This window comes from Cervus elaphus, chromosome 13 (assembly GCF_910594005.1).
Source record: "Cervus elaphus chromosome 13, mCerEla1.1, whole genome shotgun sequence".
Taxonomy (NCBI): Eukaryota; Metazoa; Chordata; class Mammalia; order Artiodactyla; family Cervidae; genus Cervus; species Cervus elaphus.
The window spans coordinates 34329510-34347894 of NC_057827.1; the positions used below are offsets into that span (position 1 = coordinate 34329510).

General features: G+C 50.6%; 1 protein-coding gene across 2 annotated transcripts; it reads right to left on the reverse strand.

Annotated features, from left to right (window-relative positions):
- On the reverse strand, positions 1-16934 carry LOC122706655 (neuronal acetylcholine receptor subunit beta-4). 2 transcript variants are annotated; one of them, XM_043922017.1, is made up of 6 exons: positions 16726-16934; positions 12166-12314; positions 6470-6514; positions 6257-6366; positions 4509-5499; positions 1-936 (listed from the first exon to the last, which is right to left on the reverse strand). In XM_043922017.1, the coding sequence occupies exons 1-6, from the start codon at positions 16778-16780 to the stop codon at positions 796-798; spliced, it is 1491 nt and encodes a 496-aa protein (XP_043777952.1). In that variant the 5' UTR covers positions 16781-16934; the 3' UTR covers positions 1-795. The 2 variants fall into 2 exon arrangements, with proteins under 2 accessions (XP_043777952.1, XP_043777953.1); XM_043922018.1 differs by lacking the exon at positions 6470-6514.
- Positions 16935-18385: the final 1451 nt, after the last annotated feature.

Here is an 18385-nt window from a genome sequence, read left to right on the forward strand (position 1 = left end):
TTCATTCAACAAACATTTATTGAGCCCCTACTGTGTGCTGAGCTCTGTCCTGTGGGGATATCGCAGCAAACACAAAGGTCTAGGTCCCCACTGTCACAGAGTTCACACTCTAGTGAGTGAGAGGCGGACAATAAACACTCTAATGAGAGTCTTGGGTGCTGAGGGGCACTGGAGGAAGGTGGTGGGGTAACACGGCTGTGGGGGAGAATGCTTTGGAATGAAGGGCTGAGGGAGGCCTCTGGGGGAGGTGGCCTTGGACAAATGACGGGTGGAGCAGAGCCCTGAATGATGCAGCTGTTTGGAGAGCTTCCGAGGCATCCAGAGAAGCAGGTGTTGGTAGAATGTACAGCAAAGGCAGGGGCTCTAAGCTGGGAAGATACTGAAGCACGTGAGGGACTAAAAGAAGGCCAGTGAACCTCGTGGATAGGTGGAGTGGAGAGAGATGGAGTGAGAGGTAGGCCGGGATGGGGGTAAGATGCCAATGTTATGCTCATCGTTATCTGCACTGTCTGCTGGGGAAGGAAGATAGGCCAGAATTAAGGTGTCCAAAGACCCTCTTGCTGGGGGTTTCCTGGGGTTCCTCCAAGGCCTTCAGAGAGGACAGTCCAGGCCCCTCATTCTTGCCGCTCCCCCACCTCCCTCCATGGCTATGGCTGTTGGATGAGGCTGATGTCTTATTGACTCATTTATTTAGGGCTTCATCTGCCGTGACCCAGAAGGAAGCGGCAAACTGTCCACCTGGCCACTCACAGCATCTCACCCCACATCCTGGGGGCCTCAGACACGCAGGGCAGCCTAGGGCTCTTCAGAAGGCGTGTGGGTCTGGAAGAGGGGAGGTAGGAAGAGCCCCACAGTGCCGAGCACACACACAACCACGAACACCCACAGAAACAGCCGGTCCACCACCATGGCCACGTACTTCCAGTCCTCGATGACCTGTGGGCAGACAGAGGGGCCGGTTACAGGGGCCGAGTGAGGGGGGTCCTGTTTTCCCTCTTCCCCCTGAGTTGGGGCCCCACTCTCTGGCCAGGGACCCTGCAGGCCACTTAGTACTTGGAGGGCGTGTTCTGAGTCTGAGGCTGGTTTTTCAGCCGCGAACCTGTGTGCCTCTAGGGTTCTCAGTCCACCCCTACCCACACCTATCTCAATCCACCCCTCCTCCATGGCATCATGGAGCCACTGGGAGCTGGGCTGTATACGAAGGTTAGGAGGAAGGGGTTATTGATGCCACACATGCGATTCGAAACCAAACTCGATTACACATAAGGGGGGCAGGACCTGAGGCTCACAAGGCCCCTGCTCTCATTTCCATCCCAAGCCCACTGTCTGAGCTGGCTTCACCCAAAGGAAGATTTGGGGTGCACCGAGCTGAGAGGCGGCTGGGCAGTGGGGCCTGCAGGACAGCTGGAAATCCTGCTGTTTAATTTGTTCAATTCCGTTAACAGCAGATTGTCTGCTAGTTCCTCTAAACAAGACCCAACTCCTTCTAGTCATCTAGGTTTCTCTCCTCCACCCTCCTGCCCTTCCCCCAGCTCCCCGCCCCCACCCCAATGCTCTGTGTGGTTCTTCTCAGACTCAGCTGTGGGATAAAGGATTGGCAGGAACCTGACTGGCCTCCTGAGGTGCAACCGCAGATGCGCCTGCCTCCCTGGCCTGGGGGAGATGCCCCCAGAGAGACCCAGCCTCCTGCTCTTCCTCCCCCACCTCCGCTTTCACAGCCCACCCTGTCTGGATCCTTCTGCATGCGAACTTGCTCCGGTGGAGAGTGGCTGGATCGGCAGAATTCAGCAGAGGCTCTGGAGCTGGAAATTCGGGCAGCAATGGGCAGGCTGGTGTCAGTGACCCAATTTGTCAGAGCCCTGGTCAGCAGTGGGCATCTACCCTTCAGGACGACCGCTGGTCAACCAGTCCCACACCCCCAACCAAACACAGCCGCTGCAGAAACCTCACACTCTTCACATGGGGCTCTTGGGTTTCTTTTTGAAAGCCCTAAGTGCCAACGACTCTGTGTGTGTGTACGCGCCTCTCCCCCTCTTTTTATATTTCTGCACTATTTATAGTGACCTGTTAATCACCAGGGAGGGTGAAAGTGCTGAAGATTAGAAGCAGCCCGGGCTGGCTTAGGGGCAAGCAAGCATGCTCTGGAAGGGAAGAAAGCCTCTTTTCTCCAGCTAGGCACGAGAAAGTCGATCAACAAATAAGGCCACCATGTGTCAGTTCAGGGCAAGGCACTGCAAGAAATGTTAATGACGTCAGAAAGATCTGAGTGCGGACCTGGACTCTGCTCTGTGCCAGCTGTGTAACCTTGGGCAAGTCAGTGAGCTTCTCTGGACCTAGTTTTCTCTGTTGTAAAATGGGAGTTTGAATAAATGCCACGTCACAGGTTCCTGGGAGAGTTAGCGGTAACGTCTATCAGGTCCTGGCAGAGCGCCTGATGTGTGGTTGGAGCTCAGCGAACACAGGCCATTATGTTATGGTAACCACGGGTCATGCCTGGCTCCTTCCCACAAGATGCTTTTAATTAACTGAGTTAGAAACAGGAGGAGGTCTAGAGGAGGGGCTAGAGGGTGGTGAGACCTTTAGAAGAGAGAGCTCAGGGTGGGGGCCCGGCTAGGCCACGGGTGCAGGAGACTAGCTTCTCACCCTGTGTCTACACAGGAACTGGCAGGGATCTGGTTAAAAATGCAACCCTTGGACTGCCTCCCACAGCGGTCCTGGCTCAGTCAGAACAGGTGGCCCCAAAAGCTGTATTTTGAAAAGTTGCCCAAGTGGTTCCTAATTAGCCAGCAAGGCCCCAGGCTGCATATGAACGTTTGGGAGTCAATGAATTAGATGATGCTGAGCTACTGAATGGTTCTGAACTAAAGCAAGCGTAATTCAATCCATTTTTTAGAAAGTGAAATCTGATCATTCTGTAGAGCTGTGCGATTCTCAAACTGGACTGAGCCTAGGCATCCACTAGGGATCCGGTGAAAATGCAGCTGCTGAGCCACCAGGTCTGGGATGGCGGTGGGAAGACTGGGGGCAGGCAGTTGAGCTGCAGGCTCTCTAACCAGCTCCCAGGCCAGGCTGGTGCGGCTGGTCCAAGGACCACACTCCGAGGACAAGGGTGTAGAAGAGCTTGTGTCCTATATTCTGCTTGTTAGCAAAGCTTTCTCACAGGGTAATTTTGGAGCTTTTCCACCCTGTTCTTTTCTCTTGGCACTAACTAATGGAATCCCAGAACCGTCCCTTGAGAATAAGGCTGGTGAAAAGGAATTGCAGGAAGGTAAGAACATGGAGCGGAGAAGGCAATGGCACCCCACTCCAGTACTCTTGCCTGGAAAATCCCATGGATGGAGGAGCCTGGTAGGCTGTGGTCCATGGGGTCGCACAGAGTCGGACATGATTGAAGTGACTTAGCCGCAGCAGCAAGAACATGGAGATGCCCTCTTTTTTCCCGGGGAAGCTGCATGTTGTATCATAAAAAAATCTGTTCAAAGAATCTTATCCGATAAGGTGTTAAGATGTGAACATTCACAAGACTCTGAAACTTGTTCTCCTGCCTGGTTTGGAAAATTTCTAACTGTTACCATTACGTTCTGTGTTTAGCTGTCATAAAGTTGTCCTCTGAAGCGTTACTTGTTCAGTGGAATTGATTGAGATGCCTGAGCTCTAGAACTCATTGCTCTGTCCTGTGAAAATAAGCTTAACCTCTTTTTTGGAAATCTGTAATTGTAGTCACCCTAGTTGATAATTTATTACCCTGGTAGCAATAATATTTGAATGGATAGTTCTACACTCCAAAAAGCTATAAATGTTTGCGTTGCTTCTTCACAAGCCTGACAAGCATGGGAGTGGAGATCCTGGGTGCCCTGGCCCACCTGTGTCCCTAAAGGCTGCAGAATCATTTTCCAGCCCATGGACAGCCTCCCACTTCCTGCCTGCTTCTCCTCTCCGCTCTGCCCCAGGGCTTCCTCCTGCACCAAAGCTGCTTGCTCCACAGCCAGCTGGCGTCACCAGGAAGTGCAGGGGAGTTAAAGCCCCAGGGCTACTCGAGCCATGGGGGATGGGAGTGATGGGCAAATACCCTTTTCCCTGCCAGGGGATGATTCTGAGGCATGCTCCCACGTTTCTGCAGGGGGTGTCTGATGCCCCAGAGCGCATAGCAGTTTCCTGCTCACTGATACCCACTCTGGCTCTCCTCCTTTCCCCGTCTCACTTTCTCCACTTCCTTAACGTGCTTCGTGGGATCACTTTTCAGAAAAAAAAAAAAACTACCTCTGCCTAGGTCCTTATATCAAGCTCTGCTTTGGGGGAACCCAAAACAAACTAAAAAGGATCATTGATACTTCCTTCCTCTCCCTGGAAGCACAAAACTAAAAACTCATCTTAGCTTTCGATTTCTTATTCAAGCAAAGAATCTGAGAGCCTTTGTCTCATGAATTAACTTCAGGAAATGGGAAACTGACTGTAGAGTCCAAACCTCTTCCATTGGGCGGGTGTTGGGGGCTGGGCTAGCAACTTACACTCTGGTCCAGATCGTCACTCTTCATGTGCTGGGCAATGAAGCTGACTCCCTCTAAAGCCTCCTGCACATCCTGCCTGAACCTCCCAGAAGACCTCAGCCGGAAATCTCTGGGGATACCCGCTGAGTCTGAGGCCACTGGAGACTTGGGAGCCGCCAAGCCAGGGTTCACAAAGTACATGGAGTTCCCATAGAGGTTGGACGAGCTGGTGGGGCCCATGGCCAAGGTGGTGGTGGTGGTGGCCTCAGACTTGGTCAGGCGAGCCTGGCTGGACTGGGGCACCCTGGAGGGGCTGCTGTCGGGGCGCTTCATGAAGAGGAAGGTGGGGAGCTTGTGTAGGAAGCAGCGCTTGACCCAGGGCGCCATGGTGTGGGTGCTAGGTGAGCGGTGGTGCACGTTGAGCACGCAGACGCTGGTGACGATGGAGAAGGTGACCAGCACCATGGTGAACATGAGGTACTTGCCGATGAGCGGCACGTTGAGGGAGGTGGGCGGCACGATCTTGGAGATGAGCAGCAGGAAAACGGTGAGAGCCAGCAGCACGGAAATGCACAGCGTCATCTTCTCGCCACAGTCGGATGGCAGATAGAAGACAAGGATAGCCAGGGAGGTGATGAGCACGCAGGGGATGATGAGGTTGATGGTGTAGAAGAGCGGCTTGCGCTTGATGATGAAGTCATAAGTCACATCCACATAGCTGGGGTCCTGCGGGTTCACTGTCCTTCGCCCAGGGAGGGCGACTATGTCCCATTCGCCACTGGGGGTGAAGTCATCCATGCTGGCCGAGGGCGTCTTGAGGACCATGTCAATCTCCGTGTGGTCATATGTCCAAGAGCGGAACTTGAGGGTGCAGTTCTGCTGGTCAAAGGGGAAGTGCTTCACCTCGATCTTGCAGGCGCTCTTGCAGATGGCAGGGGGCAGCCACAGGACGCTGCCATTGGAGCGGACCACCACGTTGGTATAGAGAGACACCTCGTAGGTCCCGTCGGCACTGGGGGCAGGGGCAAGGCATGGAGGAGAACATCATGAAACACATAGATGACGTCTGGCTGTTGTTAGAACTGGCCAAAGAGCCCTGTGGATTATTTCTCACTAGTCACTCTTCCAAACCCCCATGCTCTCACTGGAAAGGCCTGCTTTAATTGGCAGTTGCACAGCAGAGAGAGACCCTGCCATGAAGCAGCCTAAAGGCTTTATGTAGATGAGTTCATTTAAGCCTCACAACGGTCCAATGAAGTAGGTATTATTAATATTATTGTCCCCATTTTACAGGTGGGAAAACCAAAGTTCAGAGAAGTCAACTGCCTTCAAGGTCAGAAAACTACTAAGCAGTATGGCTAAGATTTGAAGTCAGGTCTTTCTGTTTTTATACCACCTACTCATAATCATTTCATGCTTTTGCTGGTACTAAGACCTGGGAAGTCTGTTTAGCCCCCTCCACCTACCTGAAATATGTATGCATATCAAGTCAGTGCTACACAAACAAAGCAACTGACAGTCAAAAAGACGGTATGGAGGACAGAAAGAGCCCTGGACTCGGGGTCAGAAGGCTGGCCCTGGTGCCAGCAGTGCCTGAGTCCTAAGATCCTTCCCATCTCTTGGTCTCCAATTCCTCTCTGTAACTGAGGGTGCTGGCTCTGTGCACCTCTAATTCCTCTTGTACCCTGACAGCCCAGAGGTCTGGCTGAAGCCCAGGACTGGAGGACCCCCAGGCTTGGCCCTCACCACTGGCCATCCCTCTCACTTACTTGTTGTAAAGCACGATGTCAGGCAGCCAGACACGATTTGCAGGGATCCTCAGGATGTTCACACCCTCATAGCGGGAGCTGTTCCAGGCCAGGCGGTAGTCTGTCCATTCCTGAGCAGACAGGCAAGGCCCCGTCACTTGTAGGTCCCTCGCCGCCAAGGGGCAGCCCTGGAGGAAACGTCTCCTTGGGCCGGGGACCCTGCAGGGCACTTACCTGTTTCAGCCAGATGTTGGTGGTCATGATCTGCTCTCGCTCATTCTGGGGAGGGAAATGCCGCTATCAGTTCACCAAGGAGGAGGTGAACAGACCCCACTTTATCAAGCAAAAGGCTGTGAGCTTTGGGGCCATGTGACCAATCACTGACCTAACATCTGTAAAAGGCTCAGAGGTATTTCATAACCAGCGTGCCTGAGACAGAGCTCCTTATCTTCACCCAGACCTGGGCTTCCACTGGCATTGCCAAGTCAGTGAACGGCACCCCAGCCACACAATTCCACAAGCCAGTAAGCCTGGCAGTTGTCCCTGATCCCTGGCTCTCTGATCCATCAGTAAGTCCTGTAGATCAACGGGTCCCCAACCATTTTGGTAGCAGGGACCAATTTTGTGGAAGACAATTTTTCCATGGATTGAGGAGGGGGGGATGGTTTCAGGATGATTTAAGTGCATTACATTTATCGTGCACTTTATTTCTATTTTGTGGCAATCTTAGGACATTCCACCTTGACTTTAGGGTTAGGATTTGTGCTCCTATGAGAATCTAATGCTCCTGCTGATCTGACTTGAGGCACAGCTCAGGTGGTAATGGGGGTGATGGGGAACAGCTGAAAATACAGATGAAGCTTTGATTGCTCACTCACCATTCACCTGCTATGCAGCCCAGTTCCTAACAGACCACAGTACCAGCTTGGGGGGTTGGGGACCCTACACAAGTTCAGACTTGCCTGCTTCTCCCCATCTCCTCTGCCACTATCATCTCTCAGTTCATAGATACTGCATCTTTTCTGAATTCAAGGTTTGTGGCAACTCTGTGTGGAGCATCTTATTGACAGTTTTTCCAACAGCAGTTGCTTACTGTGTGTGTCTATGTCACCTTTTGGTAATTTTTGCAACATTTAAAACTTTTTCATTATTATATTTGTCCTGGTGATCTGTGATCAGTGATCTTTGATGTTACTACTACAAAAAAAAATTACAACTCAGATGATGGTTAGCTTTTTTTTTTTTTTTTTAGCAATAAAGCACTTTAAAATTAAGTTATGTACATTGCATTTTAGACATAATGCTATTGCACACTTAATACAGCATAGTGTAAACATACCTTTTATATGTACTGGGAGACCAAAAAAATCATGTGACTTAATGTTCACTATATTGCGGTGGTCTGAAACCAAACCTGAAATATCTCCAAGGTAATATGGCAGTTATGCTCTACAAAGTCAACAGGGACCTTCCAGATTTCTTCTCTACCACATCTAGAATGTGGTCCTCATCTGCATGGTCCACAATGACTACTGCAGCTGCAGCCATTATACCCACATTCTAGGCTCTTGAAGGGTAGACGGAAAGAGGAGAGAGAAGATGCATGTCAATTGTCTTTTCCCCCCAAATGTCTTGTTTTAATTAGAGTATTTAGACCATTTACATTTAGTGTAGTTACTGATATATTTGGGGTTAAACCTACCATCTATCTGTTTTCTGTTTATTCCCTTTCTCTCTTTTCTTGCCTTATTTTGGATTAACTATTTTATTATCCATTTCTCCCCTTATTAATGTGATTCTTTTTTTAGTAGTTACTCTGGAGACTACAAGATGCATATACTTAACCTTTTAGCACCTCATATAAATTAGTACTTTTATCACTTCTAGAACAAGGCAAGAACTTTAAAACATTTCATCTACGCCCTCTTTACTTTGGGGCTATTGTTATGTATTTAATTCTACATATAATAAAAACCTTGCATGATATATTTTTTATTTTATACTGTCAATATCAGTTCAAATTCACCCATATAATTACCCTTTCTGTTATGCTTCATTCTTTCCTACATTTCTGTATTTCCATCTGGGATCATTTTTCCTTATGGTTAAAGAACATCCTTTAGTATTGGGTCTTCTTTTATTAAATTCTCTCTCTCTTTTTGTCTGAAAACATCTTTGTTTAACCTTCATTTTTAATTTTTTTTTTTTTTACTGGTTGTATACATCTAAGTTTGCAGGTTTTTCTTACAGCATTTAAAAAATGTCATTTAATTTTCTGGCTTCAATTTCAGCTGTTAGTTTTATTGTTTCTTCTGACTTGTTTCTTCCTGACTGCTTTTAAGATTTTCTTTGTCTTTGGTGATCAGGAGTTTGTCTATAATGTACCTTGGTAAGATTTTCTTTGTATTTATTCCACATAGGGTTCATAGAGCCTCTTGCACCTGTATCTTAATATCTTTAGTCAGTTTTGGAAAATTCTCAGTCAGTATCACTTCAAATATTGCTTCTGTCTTATTTTTATATCCACTCTTTCAGGAACTCTAGATGCACATGTTAGACCTGACATTTTTATCACATACCATATTATCTTCATTTCTATGTTTTCCTTCCTTTTTTCTATCATTTGTCTAGATATTTTCAATTGACCTCTCTTGCTGTTTATTTTCTCTTCTGCCATGACCAATCTGCTATTAAACCCATCTAATACATTTTAAATTCTCTATCACTTTAAGTTTCTTGAACATATTAATGCATGGTATTTTCTTTTTAAGAAAATTTCTTGTTTATTTTTAGTAGTGGTAAAAAAACACATAATATAAATTTTACTGTCATAATGCAAGTTATTTTAAAGTCTATATCTGATGACTTCAATATCTGAATCATCTGTGTGTATTTCCCTTCTTTTATCTCTTGTTTTATCTTTTCTTATTTCATCTTGTCTTATTGCTTTCTTAGTAGGTTTTTATCTGACTTTATCTGCCTCCAGGGAGGACCAACTTTGGCTTTATGGTAGGCAGTCAGAGGAAGGGCAAATCATTTTCATCATCTGTGACTGAACTGGCTCAAAGCAGGTTTTAGTTTTTGTGAGAGCTGGTCTGTTCTTGACTCATTTTGATTCTTAGGGATGGTCCTTTCAAGGTTCTCACCAAGGCCCCATCTCCTTGGTGGGGCTCCAATTCCAATTTGTGTCATCTCAGGCCTGCAAGAGTGGCAATGATTCAGCTAGGCTTCCCAACCTCCTAGCCACCACTTTGGATTCAGCTCCCTAGCCCCTTGGCCCAATGTTTGTCTACCAATCGTCAAATGAGGGGGAAAGGACCAGAAACTGTCAGGGCTACCTCCTGGGTCCTGGTCCCTCAAATCCTAGCTAAACTCTCCAAGACCTTCAAATTAACTGTGGGGAGGAGAGGCATTTTTGTCTGGCTTTTCTAAATATTCTTGTGAGAAAGTTAATCTGCAACAAGCAACTCTGTCATTAATGGAAGCTGAAAACCTTCATCTGCCTTAAAAAAATTTTTTTAAGTGGAGGTACAATTTACATACTGTGAAAGGCATAGGTCTTAAGTGGTACAGTTTGATCAGTTTTAACAATGCATTATCCAGGTAACCCAACTCCTTTCAAGGTATAGAACACTGCTGTCACCCAGGAAGGCCTCTTGTTCTTTAATCCTGTGTCTCAGTCCTCTCTGCTTCCCCAGCAGCTGCCTTCCCAAAGACAGCCCCAGCATTCCCAGAGTGCAATCTCGGAAGGCCTGCTGGCCTTCACATGGCACAAACTCCCTGTTTGCACCCTAGAAACTCCCATCTTTAAACTGGTTATGCCCTTAATCCTTCCTCCTCGAAAACCAAACCCTGAAATACAGTAGGGAAAGTAAGCCCCCAAACCTCATATTTGTTCTATACACAGCTTTTGGAATTATGACAGCTCACAGTGCTATGCTCACAGGTGTTGGGGCTGGAGGCTGTGTGCCCTCCTCTTGCTGGTAACTTCTGTTACCCCCACAGAGCAGATCTGGGAGGGGTAGCCTGACCCTGGAAGCGTGGCGAGAGCTGCCTGCTTGTCCTCCCTCACTAGGGCAGCAGCTGGGCTCACCCCATTAAGCAAAAAGCCCTTGGCTGGACAATAACACTCAGACACCAGCCTGGGAGCGGCCTGGCCGGAAGCGCTTATTCCTTCCAGTTGGCCTGCGGAGAGGAGAGGGGCAGAGAGCACAGGCTTTTCACCCCTCCCCCATTCTGGAGCTGTGCTTCCTCCCAGGGGAGGAAGCCAGCCAGTAATTTAGCCAAAGCCTTCGCGAGGGCTATAGGTTGGAGGGGCTGGCTTTGTGGGGGCCGACTGGGCTAGGGAGAGAGGCTGGGGATAAGAAGGCAGTCGCTGGACCAGAGGAGGTTCAGCCATCTTGGCTGGCTCCTTCCCCTCGCCTGGACACAGTGCCCTACACACTCCCCATGTGGATGCTCCTCTCAGAGCTGCTTTCAGAGGCAGGGTTCCAGACCTGTGCGTGGGGATGTGGAAAGGGCCACAAGGAAGATTAACAATGGGCCATGGTTTTCTCAGGCACCCCCAACTCAGAGACAGCAGAGGGGAGAGAGGGAGCTCCTTGTACCTCAGCCTTCCTCAGTACCCCTACCCAGGTCCCACGTCTACACATGACAACCCTACTCGTGGACTCTATAATCCAGTCTTCATTTCCATACCCTCAGTGACTACCCTCATTATCCAGACCCTCAAGGCAGCAGCTGACTCTGGCCATGTTCCTACACCCGGGCCTCTGTACCCATAGGTTTCTGTACCCCGATTCCTATTTCTCCCTGATAGGCAGGGGATATGTGAGGTCATCTGTTCAACAGACAGGGGAGATGATAAGGTAGAAGGAAGAGATGCTTATGGCCATGTTGGAGGCCCATCTGTCTATGGCAGGCCTGTTGGCTGCCTACTCAGTGGTCATTCCACCCTTACAACTGCTTTGTTAATAAAACTATGACTTTGTTAGATATTGCATACTCATGAACTTCATGGGCCCTTCTCTGGCCTCCTAGCCACATACTTTATTATACACTTAGCTGTGCCAGGTCTTAGTTGCATCACGCAGGATCTTTGATCTTCATTGCAACATGTGAGATCTTTAGTTGCAGCATGCAGGATCTAGTTCCCTGACCTGGGATGGAACTCAGGCCCCCTGCATTGGGAGCATGGAGTCTTAGCCACTGGACCACCAGGGAAGTCCCACCACATATTATTAAGTCTTAGCTAACCATGGTAATTCCATTCCTCCAGCCAATAATCAGTGAAAGCTTAGGCATGAGCTGTAGCCCTGGCCATTGGGATGCCCAGAGGTGGGGAGGTCTCTGGGAAAGTCTTCCTCATACTTAAAAAGGTACCCAAAAAAAGATTTGGCATTTACTGCCACAGACATTGTCATGTGAAGATTTTATGTTTGGAACCATGGCCGCCATCTTGTGATCATGGTGGGGGGGTGGGGGCAGGAAACAAGAGAATCCCAGAGTCCTGACATCATTGCCAACAACCTAGAATCCTGACATCACTGAATTGCTGCATTAACCAACACTGAAATGACTGGTCTGATCTCTTGTTATGTGATATAACAGATGTCCTTATTGTTTTAGCCACTTATAGTTGGATGCTTTGTTGGTCATCCAACTATGCTTGAAGCCAAAGCATTGTAATTGGTATTGAGGTCATGGATGTGCAGGTGGCTCCAGAGTGTGGAACAAGAGTGCACAAAGTGGGCAAGACCTCTCTAGCAAAGAAAAGAGCAAGTGCAAAGACACAGACAGTAGTTGGGAAAGAAAAATAATAACTTAGAGGCCAAGTCAGGGGTCTCAAAGTTTAGGCAAATTCCTTAATTTTCACATATGGAAAAAGATCAGATGAATAACCTTGGGGCACATCTGCCCCCTGTACCTACCACACTGATGAGCTGGGCCAGGGAGAGCTGCAGCTGGATGGAGATGAGCTGGGAGGAGCTGGTGGCTGGGCGGATCAAGTTGTTGTAGCGGGTTTTGTTCAGAAGGTCGTCCATGAGCTTCTCCTCTGCATTGGCCACACGGCAGTCCCCTGGGAAAACACACAGTCAGATCTGCAGGGTCCTCACCCAACAGATGGCAGGGAAAGGGAAAGCTGCAAAGGCCAGGGGACACAGGTGCCCTCAGGGCCAGTCGGAGCAGCTAGGATGCTGGCAGGCCTGCCTCTCCTTGAGGTCTTCCAATTACATTTGTCCAAGACAGAGTTCAGCTCTCTCCCTGCAACCCTACATCTTCCTCTTCCTGTTGCCGCTGACAGTGAATGGCACCTGGGCATCTATTTCTGACCCTTCTCTTGGTTCATCCAAGTGGCCACCCGGTTCTGTCTCTTCCACTTTCCAAGTCACTCAGTCCGTCCTCCTCTCTCCATCTCCCCAGCCCTGATCCTGGCTCACCACCCTGCCCCCAGGCTCTTCCAGGGAGACCTCTTTGCTGGTCTCCCCACCCCAATTCTGCCCCTGCTGCCACGTCCCATAGTGCCAGAGTGGTCTTCCTACAGCTACTGGATCAGAGCCCATCCCTGCCCATAACCTCTCAGAGCTGTAGGCCGAGTTCACATCCCCATGTTTCAGCTTGGCATCCAAAGTCCTGTGCTCCTGGCACCAGCATTACTTCTTCAGCCTGATCTTTTTTTACCTCTCCACCTCTATGCCCAGGTGCTCTACATTTCAGCCATATATACTGTTTTTATTTCCCCATGTGACCTTCACTGTCTCACTTCTAAGTCTTCCAGTGCACTCTTCTGCCAGAATAGCCACCAGCCGTCAAATATCTGAGTGTCTTTCTTATGCCAGGCACTGCCTTATGTGCTGGGTATAACAGCCAGCAAAGACCCAGAAATGGCTCCTGCCCTCAGAGAGCCTCCCGTGTAGTGGAGGAGAGACATTACTCAAATGTGAATTTGTGTTCAGAGCTGGGGAGATGGTGATGCTTTCACTAAAAGAGAAAAGGCCTGGGCCAGGGGGCATTTTCCTGGGTTCAGACTCTGCCCTATAGAGAGGAAGGTGCCTTTGAGACACCAGATGAAGGGGTCCAACTGGCAGTTGGCTCCTGGTCTGGAGCTTAAAGGAGGGGTCTGGGCTCAGAACCACATTTGAGACCCAGTAAAGGCAGCCTCCTGCAAGGAGCCTGAGGTGGTCGTGAGCCCCACTGAACGCTCACAGCCCCAGAGCTGCCCTTTTTCACACCCCAGATCTCTTGCCACGTGGCATCTGGGTCTTTGTCCCATCTCCCTCACATGTTTGGGAGTGAAGGTGAGGTTCAGGAACTCCATCATGTTCACTCTGGTGACTTCAGTTCAGGGTAAGTGGGGGAAGGGCTTTGGAAAGAAGGAGCCTCCGAGGAAGGTCAAGGACACCTGAGCAGGAGATCCCAGGGAGAAGGGAAGAGATGAGGGTGTACAGAGGAAATAGTGGGGCAGCAAGAAAGAGGGGGAAAGGATGAGGGAATAAGGAAGGCTGAGGCGGTGGGGGTGGGTCTGCTGGCTCAGCAGGCGCTGCACTGGGATTACATCTCTGGATGTGGCCAGAGGACCCCGAGTGTGAACTGCCCGACAAAGCAAGTCTGAGGTGGACTCCTGGGTGGGAGCTGGGCTGGATGCAAGGCCACAGAGGAGAGCTACCACCCTGCCGGCTCCACACACTTTCCAACTCGTTGCCTATCTGGAGCAGATGCAATATTTAGTGCCTGTGAAAGATGCTCCCAGCGCACCTGCTGCCCACTGTCCCTCCCCCAAACTGCCCCAGGCTGCCCAGAGGGTCCTGTGGATGCCTGGCCTACATTCTGAGCTCTGCCTCTCATTACCCTGGACCCCCTCCCAGAGGCCAGCTGCTGGAAGCCAGTCTGTAGCCCCCCGAGTTGACCCACCATTTCAGCAGGGTATGACTTGCCCAAGTCCATCTGGCATGTCTGGGACAGCTCAGGTCAGAATCTGTAGCTCCTGGCCCCCACCCCTGAAGGGCTGGATCTCACATCTCTGCAGCCCCAGGAGGCTGGTTTACCTGGGTATCTAAGAGGCCAGGGCTGCTTGGCAGGCTGGGGGAGCCTGTGTTCCAGCTCTGAGCCCCTGGGAGGCTCAGGTTGCTCACCTTCGGGGCTGTCCTGACTCTCAGGCATTCAGTTGGCCCCCAGGGACCCCTTCCCATCTTGAGGACCAGCTGTGGGCTCCAGAGAAAGCAGTTCCAAAAACCTTAGACCACTTATTCCACTCTGTTTCTTATCTGGGGAAACTGAGACCAAAGAGGGGGAGGAACTTACTCAAGGAGCCCCAGCAAGTCAGAGGCAGAGCCAGGTCTAGGAAGCTCTTTCAGATAGAGCCCCCCCTCCCACCCCAATCCCCAACCCCTGGGTCTTCTATCACATCCTTAAGGAGCCTGTCCCTGCAGAAGCCATGGAGGGGTCCAGAGCCAAGTGTGTACTCACGGCTGTGCCTGCATTTGTATGTGTATACGTGTACAGTGTCGGGGGGAGGCGGGGTGGGGGGAGCAGCAAAGGTTGCGGGGGGTTCAAACAATACATGGTTAGGCTTTTCAATCTGCTGCTTTATGCCTGTGAGGCCTGCCAGGTTTAAAAGACAAGGAACAGGAACCCAGATGACAGGGGTGGCCCAGAAGAGGTGAAAGCTTCCCAGACACAGTCGGGGGTCACCTCCGAGCCCTGGGGCCGGCAGAGATACACACAGAGGCCACCACTAGGGGTCAGTCATGACCCAGTGATTCTGAGGAGGAGTGGGCCCGACCTGCCTCTGTCCAGGGCCTGGTCTTCTTAGGCCTTCTCTTCAGGCGTTAACAGTCTGAGAGGGGTGACAGTTTGCGAGGAAGCCATGGCTGGAATTCTAAACTGGGTTAGTGTGTGTACAGTTTGAAAAAGCAGAGCTTATCATTAAAGCTATATTGGAAAAATGGAAAGGCAATAAATAGCTATTGGTTTGTAATACAAGGCCCATAGCTATCGGGGCTTCCCTGATGACTCAGATGGTAAAGAATCTGCCTGCATTGCAGGAGACCCAGGTTCCACCCCTGGATCAGGAAGATCCCCTGGAGAAGGGAATGGCTACCCACTCCAGTATTCTTGCCTGGAGAATTCCATGGACAGAGGATCCTACCAGTCTACAGTCCATGAGTCGCTAATCCTTTCTTTTCACAAACCACAGAAAGTGAAGGGTCACTTTCATAGAATCTTGGCAAGTGGGCATCTGAAGAGCAGAATGATTTTCAGTTGGGGATGTTTGTCCTTAACAGAGGAAGGGAACAAGAGATTTGCATTTATTAAAAGGCAGCTATAGATTTTTCCCCCAAAAGTTGAGGGTTTCAGCTTTTACAAAGAGCTCATATTACCCATAGCTTCTCCAATCATGTGTAAGAATCACCAGTATGCTTGTATAAATGCAGATTCCTGGGCTCCATTTCCAGAAATTCTGACCCTGTGAGCCTAGGATGAGGCCCAGGGATGTGTACTGGCGTTTCTGATACAGGTGGCCCTAGGACCATATTTAAGAAACACTGCAGCTGACAAACTTGAGTCCCCAAGTATGTAGTCAGGGCATATGATACCCATAGAACAGACAGGGAAACGGAGGCTCAGAGAGGGTCAGTGAGCAAGTGGTGACAGAGCCAGGACACACACATGGAGTGCAGATATGGTCTCTGGTCAGAGCTCCACTTCCCAAGAGGAACCTTGCACGTCCCCCCATCTTCTTCCAGCACCCTCTGGTATATCTCTGTCCAAGAAAGATACAGCCCTGGTCCTCAGGGCTGATTAGAGCCGGAAGGACAAGCTTGGGCTGGAGGGTAGGAACTGAGAGTCCTCGGAGCACAGATGGGGAGACTGAGGCCCAGAGCAGGCAATCCTCACCATACCTGGACTCTGCTTGGGAAGGGCTGACTGGGTTTCCCTTCGAGGTAGAGTCTGCAGGTTCCTGAGTGGCAGGCCCCACTTCCCCAGCCCTGCACTCAGCTAAGCTGGCTGTCCCTGACGGCCAACCCCTAGGGGGTGGGTGACCAGGGACAGAGGTGCCAAACGAAGTGTGTTTCCTAGGAGATCCACCCCCAAACACACTTGGACTGGCGAGTTGAGTACCACCCCACCCCACCTCCCCACCCCCAAGCTAAATTTCGCTGTCTCTACAATAGCGCTGGGATTGAGCACACCTTCCCGTCCACTCAGCCCCGCTACCCAGCCCAAAGGCGCTGGATTCGGAGGGTGGCCCTGGTAGCCACGCAGAGGACACGCGGTCCCCACCCCAAACCTCGCAGACCCATTCATCCTGCCCCTCCCCTGCAGCTGGAGAGTGGGCTTAGCCCCGCCCAAGCCCCCACTCGTCGGGGACAATCTCGGGCCACTCCCCCGGGTGCTAAGCAACCCCCCCTTCCCTCCCACCTACAGCCAGTTCAGCCCGGCCCTGCCAGACTCAGGCGCCCCTCCCTCCTTCCCCGAAAAGAACTCACCTCTCCCGCAAAAGGTAACCAGAGAGAAAAGGAACAGAGGGAGAGCGCTTCTCATGACGGGAAGGCCCTGGAAAGGTAGCGGAGGCGAGTTCAGCGGTCGGACCGCCCGGGCGCCGGCAGCCTCCAGCAGGCTAGTGAGAGCGCGTGCCCACGGCCTCGCAGGTATGGAGTGGCGGTGCGGAGGGCACTAGGACCCCGCGGAGAGCCCAGCCGAGCCCCGCTGGGGGCAGCAGCTGTGAGCTACGCCCACTCGGGAATGGGCGGGGCCGGCACCAAAAGAGCGCCTCTGGCTCTTCTGAGCCAGCCTCCTAGGGTCGTCACCCCGGGGCTGACCTTGGTACTTCCAGACCTACTCAGGCCTCCCCCTTTCCCTAAAGGGAGGCTGGCAGAACAGCGTCTGCACCCTTTGTACAACTGGGGAGCCTGAGGCGGACCCTGGCTCTCGCTGTCTTACCTTTGCGAAAAGTGGTTGTACTGTAGCCGGCAGTTCTCTAGGATTTGCCTGCTGCCAGGACTCAGGAGGTCTTACAGAAAAAGACCCCCTGTCTGTGCCCATGGAGTTTGCCGAAAGCAAGGAGCACTGCAAGAAGTAGGGAGTAAGCCTGGTGGTGTGGGAGACAGCTATCTGCAGACATTGGGGAAAGGATGCCTAGGGAAAGTGTGTGGATTTGGGGAGGGTTAAATGGTTCTGAGTCCCCTTACATACTAATAGATTGAGTGGCAGGATGGGGCCAGAGTGGAATGACTGTGTCCTTCCACTTGAGCCTTACAACCTGTGCTGACCACAGACAGCTCTGGTGCTTCAAGGGAGCAAGCACCCCCTCCTCCAGCCAAGTGATCCTCGCTAAGAGTTGGAATCAGTATCATTCCTTTGGGAGTTGGGGGACCTTACAGGGCCGGCATCAACACCAGGGCAGCCCTACGTTTGGACCTGGCCAGAAGTGGCGCCTCGATCCAGGATCCTACAGGGCCCTTCGTGTATTCCTGTAGCCCTCATTCCAAGCTTTCCACCTTCTCCCCTCCCTGAGCACCACCAGGCAAACCTAGCAACGGAGGAACAGGGCAGGGTCTGGGGGAGTGGTCACCTAAAGATAGTAACTTTGCCACTTTCTCTCCAGGACTCTCAGGCTTGCTATCATATGGATTTCCCCAATGTCTTTTTTGCTATTATTTGACATGTTGGCATATATTCTTTTAAAAAGAACACTGTTGAAATGGAGCTGACTTCCCTTTTAAGATGGCTTGCAGAATGTAGGATTGAGTGCATTCTCTTCTCCAAACTGTAGCAATAAATAAATGAAATATTGGGTTGGCCAAAAAGTTTGTTTGGGTTTTTCTGTAAGATATTATGGGAAGAGCTGAACAAATTTTTTGGCCAAGTCAATGTATAAAGCAAACAAAAAGACATAACCAGGCTGAAAATAAGAGCTCCACGAACTAATTTTGGGGGGAAAAAAAGCAAAGTAATGGGGGGGCTGAAGTTGGGAGCCTACTAGGCTCTGGAAGTCAAAGGAAGTGGCAGGTGCTTAGGGATAGAAGGGAACTAAAAGACTCTTGGCTGGAAACTAGGGGCTTGGTTGTATCCCAATCCCTGAAAGATGCTGGAGAGGGATACTGCTGCTGATCTGTTGTCTGAGGCCTTAGCTCATAGTATGTATAT

Excerpts from the sequence above, each read along its gene's own strand:
- LOC122706655 (XM_043922017.1), bottom strand. The coding sequence starts at position 16,780 with ATGAGAAGCGCTCTCCCTCTGTTCCTTTTCTCTCTGGTTACCTTTTGC. Across the intron at positions 6,515-12,165 it reads TGGCCCAGCTCATCAGTGTG|AATGAGCGAGAGCAGATCAT; the intron begins GTAGGTACAGGG and ends TTCCCTCCCCAG. Across the intron at positions 937-4,508 it reads GTGACGATCTGGACCAGAGT|GTCATCGAGGACTGGAAGTA; the intron begins GTAAGTTGCTAG and ends GTCTGCCCACAG.